This window comes from Lactuca saligna, chromosome 8, assembly GCF_052625555.1.
Source record: "Lactuca saligna cultivar CGN05327 chromosome 8, ASM5262555v1, whole genome shotgun sequence".
Classification (NCBI taxonomy): Eukaryota; Viridiplantae; Streptophyta; class Magnoliopsida; order Asterales; family Asteraceae; genus Lactuca; species Lactuca saligna.
Window position 1 is genome coordinate 31,510,517 of NC_136424.1, and position 21,428 is coordinate 31,531,944.

Sequence of the window (21,428 nt, forward strand, 5' to 3'; positions counted from 1 at the left end):
CGATGCTATAATAACTAGTTATATGATGTAAGTGCTCATTTTACTTTATTTTGTGTATTTAACCAATTTACTAAACTTTTGTATTTTTTTATATCTTAACAGGTACCTGTACGAAGAAAATCAAGAATGGAGGAAAAAGTCATCGTGGAATCTGTTTCGTGATCCCAAGTGCGATCTCTAAAGATGGACGTATGGTGATGAAGCAAGTAAAAAAGAAAATTTTAATGGGTAAGATTTTCCATTTGATTGACTTAATCTAAATATAAAATTTTAATGGGTTAAGTAAAAAAAGATCATTCCATTTGGTTGCTGTTTAGCTAAATTTAGAATATGAAAATAATAACATGATGTTATAATAGGAATCTACTATGCAATAAATCGCAACATATTTTATTTGATTCCACATAGGAAAAAAATTCATAATTTACTCTTTTTATTACACTAGTCTTTTAATGTCCGAAGTGCAGGAAATAGCATTGTACTTTGCTATTTCTTACATTTAAGTTTCCTTTACCATAAATAAATAGAAATAAGTTGTTATTTCATGCATTTAGGCCTTTTTGTTAAAGTGCAAGAAATAGAAACATACTTTAATTAATTTGACATAAGAAAAACATAACTTAATCTTTTTACTACACAAGTCCTTATACGCACCCAAGTACAGAAAATAGCAATGTACTTTGCTATTTCTTGCATTGAAGTTTCCTTTACTATAAATAAGTAGAAAGTAAGCTGTCATTTCTTGTATTTAAGCTTCCTTTAACATAATGTACGCTTGGTTCAATGCGCTTCGATGCGATAAGGGTCTCGGAAGCCGATGCGTGATGCGAATGCGGTGGCAACCCGTAAGTGTGGCGCACAAGTAGTAATTACTAATATATGTTTACCAATCTACTAAAAAACCATAAAGATATAACATGAAACCAAATGTTACAATCATGCAACCAAATCTAATGGTATTTAGTTAACCAAAATGCAAAATGCATGTTTCACCAACTGTTGAGCAAGAAAGAGGAGGGAAGAGGAATAGTGGAAGACTAATAGATAAAGAAAAAGAGTATAAAAAGATTGTCGTGTGATCATCAATGTGTAATGCGTCTTTGTATTCTCATACGCAAATCTCTAGGATAGAATTAGGGCCGGCTAGAATTAAGTAACAATTGCATGGGCTTTTTGATTCTATAAAATATAAATATTATCTAAATAATTGGGCTAGAACATGATGCGCCAAAGTGTGATGCATTTGTTGCCCTTTGATGTGCACACATTGGCTGGCAACATGTAGGTCGCATCGCCCCACAAGTATGTTTCCAATACACCATCGCATCGCATCACCGCATCAAGCGCGCTTTTTTAAACCAAGAATGTACGTTTATTTGGTTTTTGGGTTTACAGTGGCCATTGGGCGCTAGCAGTACTAGACATGCAAATAAGAACATGTTATTACCTTGATTCTCTAAGGTCCCTTGATGTTAATACAAACTTGAAGTAGATAATTAAATCGTAAGTATTATAAGTTATTGAAACATTAAGTACTAGACATGCAAAAAGAACATGTTATTACCTTGATTCTCTAAGGCCCCTTGATGTTAATACAAACTTGAAGTAGATAATTAAATCGTAAGTATTATAAGTTATTGAAACATTAAGTTATTTCCTTTTATATACTTCATCCATTTTTTTATAGAGCATTGTCTTTGCACACAAGACAAAGTGGATCAAAGAAAAAGGTCAATGTCAACAGGATAAATGTTATGGTTAGCACAAACTGCAATTGTAACTTCAATTCGATTTGGCTATAATATATTATTGTTTTTTATTGATCAGTTTATTATATAATTGTACAGTATCCCTTTCAGCCTGGTTACACGGAATGCAGGTGTTATGTTCTTAAGTTCATGAAAGCGGTTGTTGATGAAGGACTTGAAGTGTTGAATAACGAAGTAAGTAAATCTATTATTTAATTGATGGACTTGTAGTGTTGTAGAATATTTACGTAAATAATTATTTAATAGGTTTTTGCTAAGTTTTTGGGGGAAGAATGAATATACAAACATTGAGCTTGATTGGGTGCGTGAAAAATAAGCTACTTAGATCATAAATTTTATTTACCAGTGATATGTATTTAACAATTACTTTTTGATGAATTTAGAACGAATTTTGAATTTGACACTATAATCATGTAAGTCTTTTTATATACGTATGATATTTTATTTTGCATTATTAGACATTAATTGTGTAATTTAGTTTGATTAAGATTTGGTAGAAATTATATATATATATATATATATATATATATATATATATATATATATATATATATATATATATATATATATATATATATAACCATGATGTACAAAGTATGTCATAAAACTATATCAAATTTCATGTTGTACAGAACATATGTCGTAATTTGAATTCATAAATGTCTGTCATAATTATAAAAATGTTACGAATTATGACATACAAAGTCTATCGTAAATGTATGTCGAAAATGCATGTCGTGTATGTATGTCTTAATTTTTGGTCATAAAGGTCTGTCGTAAATTTTATGACAGACCAAATGTCTGTCATTTTGCTTTATAACATGGCTTTCAATGACAGACATTTGTCTGTCATGTATAGGCATTTACGATAAACATTGTCTGTCAAGGAAAGCCTTTTTTATAGTAGTGAGAACTGAGAAGTAATGAACATAAAGGTTAACATAAGGTAGAGATATATTAAATGTACCAACTAGTTTATTGGATGATTGAGAGAGTAACACAAAGGTAGGCAACTGTGCGTGAATCTTCAAACAGGAGATTAAGGTGATCAGTACAACACCGAGAGGCTGCTACGATGAAGAAACAAAGCAGCATGAGACAACAACTAAGCAACTGTCGACGGTAATGAGGGAAAACGCCAGAGACAACAGCGAAAAAAAATCGTCTGAAGGCTTAGGTTGTATAATCACTTTGAAGGCTCGATACCGTGTTGAATAATGTAAAAAATACACAAAGGATGGGGTATACTACACAATCGATTAAAATATAGTGAAATTATTTAACACATGGAGATAATCAAAGACTGGGAAAACAAGTTAGTCATGGCCCTTTATATCCCCTTCAAGGTTATGGATTTACTAGTTTATTGAACAATAAAATTTACACGTAAAGATTGAACTTCAAAAACGGATTACAAAAAGTAGGGGTGAGCATAATAACCGAAAAACCGAACCATAACCAAATTAACCGATATAACCGAACCATAATAACCAAACTGTTTTAAAAACCGTTGGTTCGGTTTCTAATTTTTATTAACCGATAACAAACGGTTCGGTTATGGTTTTATAGGTTAACCAAACAATTAATAACCAAACCGCTAACTTTATATTTTAATACATAAAAATTATGGATTATATATAAAATAATATAGTCAAACTTATTTAAGACCCATTAAAATTTCAAAATATAATTCATTAATCCTTACTTATCAGGAGACGGACGTGCAATCAAACCATCAAAGGATGATTACGTAGATCATGCAGACACACACAATTTTTCAATCATGCATCGAGTTAGATTATTGATTAATGTTATAATTCTTAATCGGCTAATTCTATAATTTGTAAACATTATTCACAATTAGTTTAATCTTCACACTCATATTCCTAATCGGAGGCTTTTCACACCGTGGATCCTAATCAAAGATTGTTTTGACTTTATAGTTGTATTCTAAGGATTTTTTTAATTTATAATCAAAACTTGTAGGTAAGTTAAGTTTTTGGTTCTTCTTCACTTTGTGATATATTAAGAATGTATATTTTTAAATTTTCTTTTTTTATTTACTGTTTTTCACTTAATCACATTGAATGTATATGAGTGATTGTTTTTTTTAATCCAGATAACACGTAATATAAATGTTTAGCTATTTTATTTTATAGTTTTTTTTATTTAATCGCATTGAACGTGTATGAATGTTTAGCTTTATTTTAATGTTAATATCGATTATCAATATATGAAGTTATTCATATCGATTTTTTAAATGTTTTATACTTTTGATTAAATGTTTTTGATTTTGAAATCGACTATGTGTTATCTCACACTGAGTATCAAAGATACACATTTTATTATATTATTATAAGCTAGGTTACAAACATTGGTGTCGAGGACTTTTTGTATTATCTTTTCATTTTTTATGCCACTATACTTTCGTCATTTATATTATTTTGAACATTATGGTTAACCAATATTAACCATTAACCAAAACCGTTAACCGATAAAAAACATTAACCATAACTAATATTAACGATACCCAATGGTTACCAAAATGCATTAACCAATTATAATGGTTATGATTCGGTTTTAATCAATAACCGAACCAAACCGCCCCATACATACTCCTAACAAAAAGCTTATGTCGTTAGATATTTTCATTGAGACCAAAAACTGAATTTGTTTTAAGGAATCATTGGATCAAACTTTATTCTGGGTAAAGGAATTTTTTATTATTGTAAATACTAATTATTGGTAATATAAGGTATTGACTTTTTTACGTTTAACAAATTCAATTTATAAAAGAAAATTTGTACACTATTATTGTTATTATAGATCTCTTAATATGTGACCTACTCTTACATTTACACAGAGCACTTGTTCGTCTCAAGTTTCAATTGCGTCCATTTTCAAGAAGGTTTTCATTCAGGATTATTGATAAATTTGGTTATTAAAGTATTGTGTTTGTCACCATTTAGTCATAAAAGGTTAAATCCTGTTGAATTAAACCATAATGTTTTCCACTTGTATGGACACTACAACTCGCTATAACAAGTTTAACAGCCTACAAGTCGAAAATATTTATTTCTAAGTATTGTTTGACAATATATAGTTAAGAATTGTTCCATTTCATATGAGTATTCCTACACATTATCGAAGACAGAGATTCTTCCTATCTTGTCCACAAGACATCCATAACAACAACTTTATCTTTCCAGATTTAAAACTACAAAACCCAAATCACGTACAGCTTATAATGCACAACGTACAAGCTGCAAAGGATTTACCATAATCATGCATCGTCTCTTCTCAGCCTATAAAAACCATACAATCACTCGTCAACTTTTCTCTGCGTGCTTCCACCCAAAAACACAGATGTTGAAATTTGTTTTCCTTCATGTTTTCTTCTTCTTCTTCATCATCAATTTTGAATGTTCAAATGGGTTTTCAGATTATGATGCTTTAATGAAGCTCAAAGCTTCAATGGTGGCATCAAACAGCTCTGGAATATTGGACGACTGGAAAGTCGAAAACTCACACTGTTCGTTTTCCGGAGTTTCATGTGACGCAAACTTTCGTGTCACGTCGTTGACGATATCTTACGTTCCTATGTTCGGAACTATTCCGTCGGAGATCGGAATTCTGAACAAACTGGTCAATCTGACGCTTGTATCTGATAACCTCACCGGTCCACTTCCGATGGAAATGTCTAATTTGACGTCGATTAGATTCATTAACATCTCTAGTAATGTTTTCACGGGGGAGCTTCCGGGAGAGATTGTGGCGGGAATGGCGGAGCTGGAGGCTTTCGACGTTTACAACAATAATTTCAGCGGGAGGTTGCCGGTGGAGTTTGTGAAGTTGAAGAATCTGAAAATTTTGTATCTCGGAGGTAATTTCTTCAATGGAGAGATTCCCGAAGATTACTCGGAGTTTCAGAGTTTACAGATTTTAGGTTTGCAACAAAATGAACTCACTGGGAGGATTCCGGCGAGTTTATCACGTTTATCGACTCTTGAGCAGCTTCTCATCGGGTATGCCAATAGTTATGAAGGAGGAATTCCGACGGAGTTTGGTTCATTCAAATCACTAAAACTACTAGATCTCGCAGGTTGTAATCTCAACGGAGAAATTCCGGCAAGCCTTGGAAATCTTCAGATGTTACATACTCTATTTCTTCACTTCAACAATCTCACCGGAGAAATACCTCCGGAACTTTCCGGAATGGTCAGTTTGATGTCGTTTGATCTGTCGAATAACAATCTAACCGGTGGCATACCGGAGACGTTCTCGGAACTGAAAAATCTAACGTTGATTAGTCTGTTCGGCAACCGTCTCGCCGGTCCTCTTCCTCCGTTCATCGGTGATCTCCCGAATCTTGAAGTTCTTCACATCTGGGATAATAATTTCACGTTTGAACTCCCGCAGAATCTCGGTGGTAACGGTCGGTTACTTATGCTCGACGTCACTGGAAACCACCTTACCGGACCAATTCCGAAAGATTTGTGTAAAGGAGGTAAATTCTCGTATTTAATTATTGCAAAAACTTTTACACTATACATAGGAATATGGAGAATAATAGTAATTTAGATATTAGAATAACAATGGAATCACGGAATTTAATGAGTGTTGGCGTTGATCTCAGGCAAGTTACGACTTTTGATTTTAATGGAGAATTACTTCTTTGGGCCCTTACCAGAAGAACTTGGCAGTTGCAAGTCTTTAACGAAGATTCGAATCATGAAGAATTTCATCAACGGAACTATTCCCACCGGCATCTTCAACTTGCCGGAGCTTACCATGCTCGAGCTTGACGACAACTATCTTACCGGTGAACTTCCTGATAAAATGTACAGTCAGTCTCTTCAAAGTGTTTCAATGTCTAACAATTGGATCACCGGGAAGATACCTCCGGCGTTTGGCGATTTACCGAATCTAACAACTCTATCTCTCCAATCAAATAAGTTCGTCGGTGTAATACCGGAAGAGATATTGAAGCTGAAGAAACTGTATGAAATTAACGTCAGCGACAATAATCTCAGTGGTGAGATTCCAGCTTCCATTGCTACAAGTGTTCAGCTTACTTCCATCGATTTCAGCCGAAATAACTTCATTGGTGAATTCCCGAGAGGAATTTTAAGTTTGTTCAATCTAAACATACTTAATGTATCTCGAAATCAACTCAAAGGTGAGATTCCGACGAAATTAGGTCACATGAAGAGCTTGACAGTGTTGGACCTCTCCTACAATCAATTCTCCGGCAGAGTCCCAATCGATGGACAACTAAAGGATTTCAGCAACACTATCTTCTCCGGGAATCCTAACCTCTGTTTACCACAAATCGCTCATTGTCCGATCATCTCCACGTCTCAAAACAACAACCGTTCAATCACCACATCAAAGCTTATGATAGTCATCATCGCTGTAATCACAACCATATCATTATTCATACTAACATTCATCAAAATTAAAAACAAACACTTCGAGAGATCCAAAGTCTGGAAGCTAACCACATTCCAACGCTTGGATGTAAAAGTTGAAGACGTTCTTGAATGTTTGAAAGACGAAAACATAATCGGTAAAGGTGGAGCTGGAATTGTATACCGAGGATCAATGGCGAATGGTGTCGACGTAGCAATCAAACGGTTAATGGGTCGGAACCATGGATTCGACGCCGAGATCCAAACGTTGGGAAAAATCAGGCATAGGAACATCGTCAGATTACTCGGATACGTCTCCAATCGTGAAAACAAATTGCTGATTTACGAATACATGTCTCATGGAAGTTTAGGTGAGATTTTACACGGATCGAAAGGCGCACATTTACAGTGGGAAACCAGGTATAAGATTGCTATAGAATCAGCGAAGGGACTGTGTTACCTTCACCATGATTGCTCTCCGATGATCTTACATCGAGACGTGAAGTCAAACAATATACTTTTGGATTCCGATTATGAAGCTCATGTTGCTGATTTTGGGCTCGCTAAGTTCTTGAGGGATAATCATTCCGGTGCTTCAGAATGCATGTCCTCCATTGCAGGATCATATGGGTACATTGCACCAGGTACAAGTATCTATTGCATGTTGTCAATATATATTATTTGTTTGAAAAATTAAATATCCTCGTACATTTTCTTTCTACTTATCTTCCTACTCAAATAAAATGGTGATAAGTATCATTAAGTATCATATTTAGATAAAACTAATAATATTTTTAGACATTTATCATCATTTCACCAAATGAAATGGTAACGAGTGTCATATTTAGATAAAACTAATGATATTTTAGGACATTTATCTTCATTTCAAATTGATAGAAAGATAATTAAGAAGAAAAATAGGAGGATATTTAATTTCTCTATTTGTTTTGTATTTGTAATTTCGTATGTATCAACTAAAATTTTGTATTTTTTTTACTACAGAGTATGCATACACATTAAAGGTGGACGAAAAGAGCGATGTATACAGTTTTGGAGTTGTACTCCTTGAACTGATAGCAGGAAAGAAGCCGGTTGGGGAATTTGGTGATGGGGTAGACATAGTGAGGTGGGTCCGAGAGACCATAGCGGAGCATTCTGAGCCATCAGATGAGACCTCAGTAGTAGCGGTGTTGGATTCGAGGCTGAAAGTGTACCCATTGGCAACCGTCGTCAACCTCTTCAAAATCGCCATGAGTTGTGTGGAGGATGAAAGCACTGCTCGGCCTACCATGAGGGAGGTTGTTCAATTGCTCACAAACCCTCCAAAATCTCATCCGCAAACCCAACCATGCTTGCTCACTCCTTGAAGATATTGTTATCTAACTTGTTTGTTGATGTTTTGATGGAAGTTTGGAATAAGTTTTGACACTTTGTGTCACATATGATCATTAATGATGATTGTTTGTTAAATATGTTATCAGTATTACTTAGTTAATATTTACTATGAAACATTAGTTATTGATACTTAATTGTTCCTTATACATGATGTAGCATAATCTTTATATACTTAATCCGTCAAGCTCATTATTTAATACGTAACTAAATCAGCCAAATTTATATCACAACCATACAACCAAGAAAATAAAGCTATATAGACAAGTAGTCAAATGTTTCTATTACTTATGAGAGAAGTTAGAAATGTTAAGAAGTGCATTTTAAACGAAATTAAAGGTCTACTCTAATGTATACATACAAACATATAATTCACTGTTGGATAAACCGGATCTCCACCCCATACTACAAAACCAAGGGCAAATATGTCAAAAGGTTAATTATGCATTAACTTAATAATTGAAAAACTTACTTTGCTTACTTTGATCTTCTCTCATCCTCATAGCCAATGGATCTCTTGAAATCCGATGATCAGCTCCCATCATTATGCCATATTCAGCAGCAGTTTGACATGAAAACATTTCTATAAGCTGTGTGTTTTCATCTTCTCCAGTTTCTTCAAAATGTTTTTCAACAGCTTCACGTGATGGCCTTGAGAAACACCTGAAGGGTATATAAGTAATTTTACAAACTGTTTCAGCGTCAGGTCGCGTTTCTTCTGCCACCTGGACCATTGTTCTTTATCTGGTTTTCTCCAATTCCACCATAACTCTTCACTTGTAAGAGGCTCCTTAATTGGTTTTCTCTTTTGAGGATCAATAAACGGGTGTTAGCTCAACCTGCCCGGATATTGAGTCTTTACAGCTATGATATGGGGCCCTCTCAACAGATAGTTTCTCAAAAGATGGTTTCTCTTATCTGGTGGTATAGAAGAAATTACAGGTTCCTCTTATCTGGTGATACAGTTGAAAGAGTCGAAATCGAAAAGAGAAAGAGGGAGAAAACCCTTCGTTGGAAGAGGGTAAAAATGATAGAAGAAAAATAATGGAGATGGAAGCATACCAGATGAAGACGGATTGGCCGACAGTGGCCATTCCTGCCCGCCGGAGACGCCGTCACTGACCAGCAGCAGCTGCTGCCTTCACCATTTTCGATCTGATTCCGTCTCTAGCACTTTGAGGCACCAATTGATTCGATTAGTGGGAGAATCTATTGCAGCGAGAAGCATCAAATACCAATTGGTGACGGTGGGAAGCATCTAGGAAGCCGTCATCGATATATCTTTGGATGGAAATCGAATCGACAAAAGTACACAAACCTGTTAAAAGGGGAAATCTAGACGAAACAAACAAAGTTTGGCTTGGAATTTCAGAAAGAGGGGGAGAAGGGTGGTCATCGGCTCACAAACCCTAGGTTTGGTTGAGCACGACTTAAGGAGTAGAAATAGAAGCAATTAGTGTATACAGTTCAACTCATTAGAACTGGAATTTTAGCTACTGAAAAAGCTTCAATCGATTGATTTAATTCACATAAAAATTGGATTTTTCTAATCACATATTTAACTTTAAAAGCAAATCCAAACAACCTTAAACTGATATGAATTTTATTGGGTTTAGGGAATTAAGAATTTTAGAGATAAAATCTAAAAACATGTATGCCAATTCAAAATTTTGAATGAAATAAAGTTTGATGTACAAAACTACATATATGCAAGAAATCGATGTTTACATATAAAGGGGTAAGTGGTGGTCAGGGCATCTGATTCCAAATGTTGAAACTACAAAAAGAAAAAAAGAAAGTCAAGATTATAGATATAGGACTAAAATCAAGTGTTTAAAAGATAGAAAATGTTAGGTACTCACCTACAGACACATACAAACAAATAAATAAAAATACACACTTACATACAAATACACACAAACAAACAAATTCAAGCCCTAAACTTACCACCTCTGTTTTTTAGAGCACAGTATGATGATCACCATGTTGCATTGTTGTGAACTCTTTGAAAAAAAAAACAATAAAACAAAAGGAATCATAAAAATCTAAGTAAAATGTATGAAAGTTCAATCTCGTGTACAAAGTGTACAACAACAATTAATTACATGATAAGAGAAAATTGTGATTTTAATTATTACATTTTCAAGAGCAATAATAACTAACTTCATTGATCCATCATGGTAAAAGTCATTGTAACCTAGCAATGAGCTCGGATTGACAGATAGATCTCAACCATTTGAAAATCGGGGTTTCTCATTTTTTGCAGTCGCATTCTATGGTTTTGAATCGTACCTTACACCTTCTATCGTATGCAAAAGAAAAGAGAAATAGATGAAGAAACGAAAGCAAATAATCCTAGAAGACTATCATATGGACCAATATGAACAGTGGATAAAAGAAGCATTTAATAAAGCACAAAAAAGAGAAGAGAAAGATCGATGAATCTTGTGAAGACGATTTAAGAAATCCAAACGAATCAAGAGGTAGTGTTGTTCTTGGCAATAGATCTACTTGTTTCGTTGATGCTCCATCGTGATTTCAGGGGGGGTGATGAAGGTATGTACAACCAGTCAGTCGTTCTCCCACAATACCACACTATTTATATGCACAGATTTTGGGGAGATAAGGTGATAGTTGTGGGGTGATGAACAGTTCATAAAGAACGTGGGGGGATAACCATAGAAGCAACCGGGAGAGGGGGGGGGGGGGGGGGGGGGGAAGAAGAAGGAGGGTTCATGGGAAACCGATTGTTAGAACTTGGAACTGCACAACAACCGTAAATATCGAGTTGAGATTAAAACTTTCAAAGATGGTTGTGATATGGATGATGGTTTTCCACTCACAATCGTTCACAATATTAAAAATATCAAAAAAAAAAAAAAAAAAAAAAAAAAAAAAAAAAAAAACTACTGTTCATTAATAGCTTCAAAATTAAACTATATATTAATATAACAAAATATAATTGCATATAAAAAATTATATATATATATATATATATAAACCTTACGGTCCGGTCCAATTTTTATACAGTTTGAAAAGCTTGAAACCGTAATCAAAACCGTGAAGAAAAATATAAACCATAAAACCAAATTAATGACCAGTTTGGCTTAATTCACGATATCAAACCAAATCACGATCAACCCTAACATATATAGAAATGATTGTTAAATTTTTTAAAACCAAAAGAATATGTTTGTCATTTTTTTAGAAATATGTAACGCCGAAAAGATTGTTAAATTTTTCAAAACTAAAAAGCTTGTTTGTCCTAAAAATAATTTTGAAAAATATTTCTAACCCTTAATTTTTTATTTTTTTTTCAATTTGCTTTTTTATTTGTTTTTTCAAAAAAAAAATACTTGTTTTCTTTTTCTTTGGATTTTTCTTGCTTTTTTTTAATTTGTTTTATTTCCGAATTATTGTGCTTTTTGTTGTTTCTTAATTCTTGGTTGATTATGTTACGAATTGGAACATTGTTCTTATTGATTTTTAGAATACCATGGTTTGAAATATAATATTCTTTATATTATTGACGATTGTGAGTGGATAACCACCTGAAAAATCTTTGCCCTTCAAACTCCTCCAACTTTTAATCCTGACCATAATGACTCACTATTTACGGTTTCTTAGTTCCTAGAATTGACTACTGGTGGTTTCATATCAATCTACATATACTCTGACTTCCTTGCACATAATCTCCTCCTATTCAGCATACGTAAGTTTCTTGCTTCGTCCTTCTTCAACCTCCCACTTCCTCCTCCCTTTTCAATTAGTTTTCTTCTTTCCCCACGTCCTAGCGGTTCCTCACCCCCACAACTATATAAATAGAGGGGTGCAAACCTGGATAATTTTTTGATGCCTTAATCGCTTTTGAAGGTGTACAAGTCAAACGTGAGACTATTGAGGGAACGAGGACAAGTACAGTTTACATCGACAACATTACAAAGGTAATAATCAGTTCCTTTTAGTCTTAATTTTGATATCTCGAATTCCATAGTCCATATATTTTAGTGTCTTGTTAATACAATTAAAGATTACATAGCCAATTGGATTTCAGTATCTTTTTATCAATGTAATTGCTTCAATCGTTTGATCACTCATGAAGCACAAATCGACTGAAAATGTTTTTTTCCTTTAAAGAAAAACCACCCAAGATCAATTTCTTGAACATTCTCATGTTTTAATTCATGTGCTTGCAAAAGTTTAGGTTCTTTTACGTCTAAATTAAAATTCTCGGATATATTGTTCGTAATCTACTCCATCCATCAGGATTGTAAACCCTATAAGCAATGTATGATGATAATTTTTGCATCAGTTATTGAATTGCATAATCAACATGACGTTTGCATAATCTTCATCTTTCTTTGTCGCAAAAGCATAAAACCCCCAAATATCAAGCCATAAAAGGTGATTAACAAAATGAGAGGTAAAAACCCATGTCTCGTATTTGTTTCTATTTTTTGATAATTAATACTTCCATGTTGTTACTCAACAATTATGGTGTATAATCATCTATAGTTGGTTAACAATTAATGTTATACTAGCTTTGATGATTGTGGCCTTATTTTTTTATGATTGTGTGTGTAGCTTCTCAAATGGCACAATGAAAAGTTTTTAATCTCAAAAATCCCTCTGCTTACCATTATGGTCTATTTTTCTTGGATTTATGGTGTTATTGTTGGATTAAGTATCTAAGTCAACAACTGAATTAGTATATACTTAAATTATTTGCAAAGTCTTTGTGAGTTGCCTTCAAAACTAGCAATTGAATAGGATGACTTATATATATATATATATATATATATATATATATATATATATATATATATATAGAGAGAGAGAGAGAGAGAGAGAGAGAGAAAGAGAGAAAGATAGAAAACGATTTATTGATTTATTATATGATTAATAAATAGCAATAAATGAATTTATTAATATTTTATCAAAATAATATATTAACTAGAAATAGTAATATTTAATTAAAAATTAATCAGAAATTTTTTAGAATTAATTGGATTAATTAAAAGTGTAATGGTTAAATAACAAATATTCAATAGTTGAACAACAGAGATTCCAGAACCTTCCTTGGAAGGGGGATTGCTTCTAGGGTATTCCAGGGTATCTTAAATATTCATTGCAGATAAATAGGAAGCTGGATACCGATTTGAATTAATATTATTTTATTTATTTAACGGTTATATATGGTTTCCTAGTTGCACTATAAAAGGCGACCTTGACCTTCAAATTTCGACCACTAATTGTCCAAGAGCCAAGGCTAAAAATTTGATTTCCTCTCTCCTCTTTCTTTAAGTCTCATAGTTGCTATGATTGGGTGTGAGCCATCAGAGGCATGAGATTTCTGGTGTTTGCTTCGAAAAGCTTTGAAGAAGGGTTTTAGATTTGCTTACTATAACAAATCAAAAGGTATGTAACCTTCCTTATGAATTTTGATTTCATTAAGGTTATTGTAGTTTGATAATTCATAATATGATGCCTTCATGTGAAAGACATAGATCTCTTTAGGTTGCATGTACCATAATAATTTAATTGCTAAATGTTTTTTCCGGCTTAAAGCACTGTTGTTCTAACCTGCATTTTCCATCAGTTGTATCAGAGTCTATGGTTTTATTTCATCTAATTGCACATAAGTGAATCGAACAAACATAAAAATTCATTTTTTGTATCTCACGATGTAAGAGTTGATGCTCACGGCGTGAGATCTAAATAAATCGATTTTTTCGATGTTAATATGCCTAATATGTTTTGAATGCCTTTTATTTGGTAATTATCTATTTTATATCTACTAAATACGAATTTGCTATATATTTGATAATTAAATAAAAGCCTATAAATTAGGAGATAAATATTTGACTTGATTAATTATTTAATTGATTAATATAATTAATTTTTTAAATGCATAAATGATTAATTTAAATATTGATTAGTTGTAATAATTAATGTCAAATCCCTAGTATTTTAAAATGGTTTAAAACACACCTTATATATAATATTAAAAGGTTAATTACTATATGTATAAGACTAAGTCAATCAAATCTCTAGTATGCCTTATTCACGAAGCTGAACTATAAGAATGATATAAGGAAACTTCCTGTAAAATGGTAGTTGAATGGATGTCCACTCTCACCCTACGCTTCCTTGTTTGGTTGAAGGTTGTTAGCAGAAAGGTTCTGATAGGAAATTAACTTCATTTAAAGTATAATGCTATTAAAGTTACTCAACTAATTTTTTTAAAAAAAATCTCATTCTTAGTTAGTTTAGAAAAAATATGAAAAATATGTTACTTCGTAAAATTACACATTATACTTTATAGTAGTTCGTGGAGCATGTTTGGTTAACCGACACACTAATAGTGACTATAAAAGTAATAATAGGCATCTCGAAAATTATCATTGATTAATGGAGTGTGTGTGGTTAACCGGAACATTAATATGAGATGATAAATGACATCGAGAGTGTCAAACATATTTATATGATTCTTTACATCTTGTTTGTGATCCTCGGTATCCCAGTCACAAATAAAAGAGCATAATCTAAGATTAAACATTATATTGATAGATTCAGTGAATCTCAATAGATTTAGGAATTTCATTTTGATTGAAATTGGTAAATTGCGTTTGTTTACCTTTATAAATTCACAATAAGATTACGACATCCATTTTCTTAGTTGTGAATTGTTATTTTGGATCCTAACCTTAATTATTTATTATGGGTTAACCTATTAAGGATTATTGTCATCTAACGGAAACTATTGTTTTCACTATAGATGTCTACTCCTGGTGATGCTTCTGCTCCATCATCGTCTACCCACCACTCGAGTTTCTCCCTACTCTCTATCGTGTCCAAGGTGAATTTTGATGGTACCAACTACAATGATTGGATGTGTAACATAAAGATGGCTCTTCATTTCGATGGCAAGGAGTATGTCCTTGAAAAGGAACTTGTAGAGATCAACGAAGCCACTACTACTTCATAAAAACTAGCCTCTTGCAAAAAACACTACGATGATGCAACATAAGTTTCTTGCATCATGGTCGCTATAATGGATTGTGAATTGCAGAGGTTCTATGAGGACTATTGGCCATTAGAGATGAACAATGACATTGTGGAAAAGTACCACAAGAGAGCTCATCAAGAGAAATATGAAGCGGTCAAAGCTCTTATGGCTTGCAAGATGAAAGAGGGAGAGTTTATGTGCAACTACGTGCAAGGAATGCAAAGATACATGAAAGCCTTGTTAGGCACAATGTGTAGTTCGACGGGGAGTTGGCCATTGACATGGTCTTGAACTCCTTGCCAAGGTATTATGATCAGTTCATTTTGGCCTATGAATAACATAGAAACAATATTGACCCAACTCCATAACTTGCTACATACTGCTGAGTGGGAAATGAAGGGAAAGTATCAAGCCCCTACTACTACTTTTAGTGCTCCCATTCTCGCTATTGGGAAAAGCAAAGGGAAGAAGAGAAAGTTTGTTCCCAAAGCTAACAGGAAGAACAAGGCCCATGCAGAGTAATCTAGCAACGACCCACAAGTAAGGTCCCACTCATACATTCTAGCTATTAGTGACCCCAAAGAGGAAACTTGTTACTATTGCAATGACAAGGTCCATTGGAAGAGGAGTTGCCCCCAAGTACTTGCAATACATCAAGAATGTCAAGGTGAAGCCATCGCCAGTAGGTATATACACTATTCAAACTAATAACTTACCATCTACTCGTTCTTGGTTCCTTCATACAGGATGTGGTTTTCACATTTGTTCTGATTTGTAGAGGCTAAAAGAAAGTGAAGACGTGGAGCATTGGAGGATGAATCCGATCATGGGGAATAGTTAATCTTATTATGTTACCAAGATTAGGAATTATCATATTGTGCTTAGTAGTGAAGTTAGTTTAGATTTGATAGATTGTTGCTATTCATCATAAATGATGCAAAACATTATTTCATTTCATGCGTTGTTCAGACAAGGTTTTTGTTATTGATTTAATGATGTGGCTAGTTCAATTTGATGGGATTTAGGTAAAATAAATAAACTTAAACCCATTAAGTTCACATGCAACCTAAAAGGATCTATGTTTTCACTATTGAACCTATAACTATGAATATCAAATACGAGACCCTAAGAACCCTAATTAATTTTCTAAAACACAAATTAGGGTTTAGGATTACATACATTAATTTTATTATAGCAAATAACAATGATTCATTCTTGTATATCTCTTGGAAGCAAGCACCACAAGTGTTGTGCCTCTAATGGAATCAAACCCAAACTAGCAAGAGAATGATTTAGGAGAGAAGGGAAGGGAGGCTTGAAATTTCGGCTATCTATCTAGAGAATGGAGTGGTCGAAATTTAGTAGCCTTAGGGACCTTTATATAGTGGTACAAGGAAACCTTGAATTAATCCTAATTGGAATATAATACTTATACTTCAAATTGGTAATTATCCAACTCTTTATCTATCCAAATGGGATATTCTCGAAACCCTACCATATCCCCAAAAATCATCCACCATCTTTAGTGGAAGGTTCTGGGGTTTTTTGTTCAACTATTGAACAATTACACTTTAGACACTACACTTTTAATTAAAAATTTTAATCCCAAAATTAATTATGATTAATTATTAATTAAATAATATTTTTTCTAATTAATATATTATCCTCAGAATATATTAATAAACTATTTATGTTAATTTATTAATCATATAATAAATTAATCTATCTCTTTCTCTAAACGTCATCATGTTTAGTTGCTAGGCTTGAGGGCAACCCAAAAGGACTATGCTACTATCAACTCAAGTATATGTTGGGTTTTGAGCAATCTAACACTTCCTAAGTGTGCATGCAACCCTAATAAACCTTGGATCTATGTTTGTCTAAATACATGCAAAAAAAATAATTTTCCAAGGTTTATAACCTATCTAACATGGCATGGGGAACATTTCAACATAAAAGAGTTAGAAGATATTACATACCTTTTGATGAGTTTGGTTCTAAGGAGTTTGAGGGCCAAACACCAATAGTGTGAATGCCTCAAATGGAATCACAAAACACCACAAACTCTTGGAAAACTTTGAGAGAGTATACACACTTGTATAATTTCGGCCACACACAAGCTCACACACACTAGTTCACTAGTTTCCATTTCATGCTCCATAAGCATGCTTATATAGTGTGCATGGTTAGGGTGAAACCCTAATAACCCATGTCTTTTCCTTTCCAAGGATCCATGGGTTAAAAGCTCCATGGATCATCCATGGACTTCCATATAAGCCTAGCCCATTAACAAATGAGTCTTAGCCCACACCATATAAAACCAATAGCCCATAATCTAATTAGTCTTCCTTTTAATCTCTAAATTAATTCATATTTAATTTAAGAATAAAACTAATTAAATAACATAACTTCATATTAATATATTATAACTTATAATATATTAATAAACATATGTGTATAACTCTCATAAAATTATCCATAATAGTTTGGATGAGATGCAACCCAAATGGACCATGCCGACCGGGTCAAGTATATACCAAATAAGTTATGGACTTAGACACCTTATCCAACAGTATATACCAACTATAGTTATGGGCTTAGACACCTAAATCCAACAATCTCCCACTTAGATAAGTGTGTAACTATAACTGCCAGTATATCCTCTGAATCAACCAGCAAATTGTAGCTTCCAAAAGTCGTGACCAAACTCTGACCTAGTCAGTTAGGCGTCCTAATGTAACCCCCAGTTCTTAAAGTATTTAATTATGAGTCCCTGAGATTTAAGAGAAAGGGTAATTTTGGTCTTTTTGAGGGAAATGGGTTTTATCCGAGAAGGTTTGGACTGGTGTGTGTATTGATAGAAGCATAGGGCTTCTCGCCACCCTCGTGTGAATGTAAAGCTTATCGAGAGCGGGTTTAGAGTGGAAGAGTTATGGCGTTTCGAAGGTGATATCAATTATAGCTCCTTAGGGGTAATTAGAGAAAGAGGTTCCATGCATGTCATGCATGCGTATTTGAATTTGGCTGGGTACGCCCAGCGTAAGCTGGACGTACGCCCAACGCAGTGAGGGAAAGAAACGCGGGTGATGGTCGAAGTACGCCCAACGTACTCTCAGACTTCCAAAACCCTAATTTTAAGGGCAGCCACTATATAAAGATCATAAAGGCTTCCTCCTTAGCCTCCATAAACACTTTCTTAACCTCAAGAACCCTAGATAGCCGTCCCGCCTCCATTGTTGGGTGTGTTTGGTCTTGGAAAGCTTATTTTGGCAAAAGAGAAGCTAGAAGAAGAAAGGAGAAGTTGTCAAAGAAGGAGAGGAACGATTGGAGCTTATAGATCTAGAAAGACATCATCCTTTGGAGCCTACTTGAGGTATAAAGCTTCTTGCTTGACATTCATATTGTGTAGATCTATGTATTGTGAAGCTTTGACACCATTCTTGTCTCAACAGTCCTCATCTTGTTGCATGCTTCGAGTTGGTCAATATTATTTTTCCTTTCAGACCTTAGGAGAGGTCTTGAGTGATAAAGTTCGAGACTTTATGGATCCTAGGCATTTTGGCCTAAGGATCTGAAGTTTGGGCTTAAGAGCATAAGTCATTAAGCAGTTGTATGAATTTATTGAGCCACAAGGTTACGCCCCGCGTAACCTATGAGTACGCCCCGCGTAGAGAGTAAGTGCCCCGATCCCCAACTGAAAATTAGCGTATACGCCCCGCGTACCAAGGAGGGTACGCCCAGCGTACTCCCCCTGTTGGATTTCCATTTTGGGGCCTTAGAGTTTGGGCTGTTATTGGGCTGTTGGTTCATGGGCCATGACTGGAAATTTATGGAAAGAGTATTTTGGGCCTAATAAATGTAGGCCCATTTGGTGAAGAGGGCCCAATTTAGTAAATTGGGCCAATATTGGGCTTTGTAGAAGATTTGAACTTTGGCCTTGGCCCAATAAGTGGATGTATGTTTGGCATAATGATTATTTTGTTATGATGGCTAGTTCGGGACTTTCGGTGAGTCGGTGATTCAGGAATCTGCTTCTTCAGTTCAGAGTTTCGGAAATCGCGAGGTGAGTTATCCTCGTTATATCAACAGGGTCTATGGCACCAAGGCCAGCCCTTTATCGGATTGTAATTCGGTTATCATTGTTATGTTGTTGCCTTGTTATGTTTACATCCGGGTATTAGGATGGTATATGCTAGTGACCTGTTAGGTCGGTATCCTGTTTAGAGTATGTTATGATACGTGATCTGCTAGATCGGTTTGATTGAATGCGAATTGTTATATGATTGTATGATTACGTGCACATGGTTGTTTGACTGGGGTTGGGTTGAGGCGGGACCTGCTTTGTGCTGTAGGCCAACATACCCATGGCGGACCGGTTATTCCGAAGGCCCAACGAGCGGTCCAGATAGGTTGTAGGCCCCACGAGGGCGAACCAGACACGCCGAGGCTCGGAGAGTGGACCAGGCCGACTGAAGGCCCGATGCAGGCGGACCAGTCATACTGTAGACTCAGAGAGTGGACCAGGTGGGTTGAAGGCCCAGTGCGGGCGGACCAACCACACTGCAGACTCAAGGGACATGACTAGACTTGGAGGGTGGACCAGGTGGACTGAAGGCCCGATACGGTGGACCAGTCACACAGTAGACCCGATATGCATGGCTGTTCTGTGATTTGTTATGATGTAGCATGTTATATGTGTATGGTATATGTGGTTGGTATTTTGGGGGTATCTCACTAAGCTTTCGGGCTTACAGTTGTGGTTTAATGTTTTTCAAGTTCTTTAGGAGACCGTGGCAAGGCAAAGGCGTGATCGTACTGCTCCTCGAGTTTATGTTTTATGATTATGGTTCTGAAAATACTCTGGTAATAAATGTATTGAAAACCTTTTTGTAATAACATTATGAGAATGGGTTGTTTTTGAAAAGTTAAAAATTGTTGAAATTTTTGGTCGTTACAAGTTGGCATCAGAGCCTTGGTTTGAGTGAATTTGAGGAACATTCGTGTGAATCCAGTCTCAAATCAAGGAGAGATTTTAAAAGAAAATTTAAAATGGTTTTCAAATTAAGTAAAAGGAGGATGCGGAGGTACGATCAGCCGGAGCCAGTAAGTAACCCCAAAATACCATACATGATATTTGTTTTCGAGCTTTGATAGAACAGCATACTAGTACTAGGTTAGGGATCTTCAGGATTTCAGGATAATGTTGCCTGTTTTATGATGCCTGATAGCCTAGGGTTTCCTTCGGTATGAGATTTCCAGTGTTCCTCTAGGAGTGAGGATTGAGCGCTTGTTATGTATATTTGTTGGATAAGGTGTCTAAGTCCATAACTTATTTGGTATATACTTGACCCGATCGGCATGGTCCATTTGGGTTGCATCTCATCCAAACTATTATGGATAATTTTATGAGAGTTATACACATATGTTTATTAATATATTATGATTTACAATATATTAATATGAAGTTACGTTATTTAATTAGTTTTAGTCTTAAATTAATTATGAATTAATTTAGAGATTAAAAGGAAGACTAATTAAATTATGGGCTATTTGTTTTATATAGTGTGGGCTAATACTCATTTGTTAATGGGCTAGGCTTATGTGGAAGTCCATGGATGATCCATGGAGATTTTAACCCATGGATCCTTGGAAAGGAAAAGACATGGGTTATTAGGGTTTCACCCTAACCATGCACACTATATAAGCATGCTTATGGAGCATGAAATGGAGCCTAAGAGAAAACTAGTGAACTAGTGTGTGTGTGTGTGTGTGTGTGCATGTGTGTGGCCGATTTTATACAAGGTGTATACTCTCTCAAAGTTTTCCAAGAGTTTGTGGTGTTTGTGA

At 34.7% G+C, this 21,428-nt stretch overlaps 1 protein-coding gene and 1 long non-coding RNA gene across 3 annotated transcripts; one reads left to right on the top strand and one right to left on the bottom strand.

Annotated features, from left to right (window-relative positions):
• The first annotated feature begins 5,095 nt into the window (after positions 1 to 5,095).
• LOC145013056 (uncharacterized) lies at positions 5,096 to 8,709 on the top strand. Its single transcript, XM_078971861.1, has 3 exons — positions 5,096 to 6,276; positions 6,406 to 7,824; positions 8,183 to 8,709. Exons 1-3 carry the CDS (start codon positions 5,136 to 5,138, stop codon positions 8,545 to 8,547), a joined length of 2,925 nt encoding a protein of 974 aa, XP_078827987.1. The 5' UTR covers positions 5,096 to 5,135; the 3' UTR covers positions 8,548 to 8,709.
• Positions 8,710 to 8,832: 123 nt separating this feature from the next.
• LOC145013057 (uncharacterized) lies at positions 8,833 to 10,364 on the bottom strand. 2 transcript variants are annotated; one of them, XR_013664815.1, is made up of 3 exons: positions 9,635 to 10,364; positions 9,045 to 9,525; positions 8,833 to 8,977 (listed from the first exon to the last, which is right to left on the bottom strand). It is a non-coding gene; the product is annotated as an uncharacterized LOC145013057 (long non-coding RNA). The 2 variants fall into 2 exon arrangements; XR_013664816.1 differs by having other exon boundaries at positions 9,045 to 9,490; positions 9,635 to 10,363.
• Between the last annotated feature and the right edge of the window lie 11,064 nt (positions 10,365 to 21,428).

What these genes read in the sequence shown, in the direction of transcription:
- LOC145013056 (XM_078971861.1), top strand. Translation starts at nt 5,136, where the DNA reads ATGTTGAAATTTGTTTTCCTTCATGTTTTCTTCTTCTTCTTCATCATC. An exon ending in GAAAGATTTGTGTAAAGGAG is followed by an intron (nt 6,277 to 6,405) that starts GTAAATTCTCGT and finishes CGTTGATCTCAG; the next exon opens with GCAAGTTACGACTTTTGATT. An exon ending in ATATGGGTACATTGCACCAG is followed by an intron (nt 7,825 to 8,182) that starts GTACAAGTATCT and finishes TTTTTACTACAG; the next exon opens with AGTATGCATACACATTAAAG.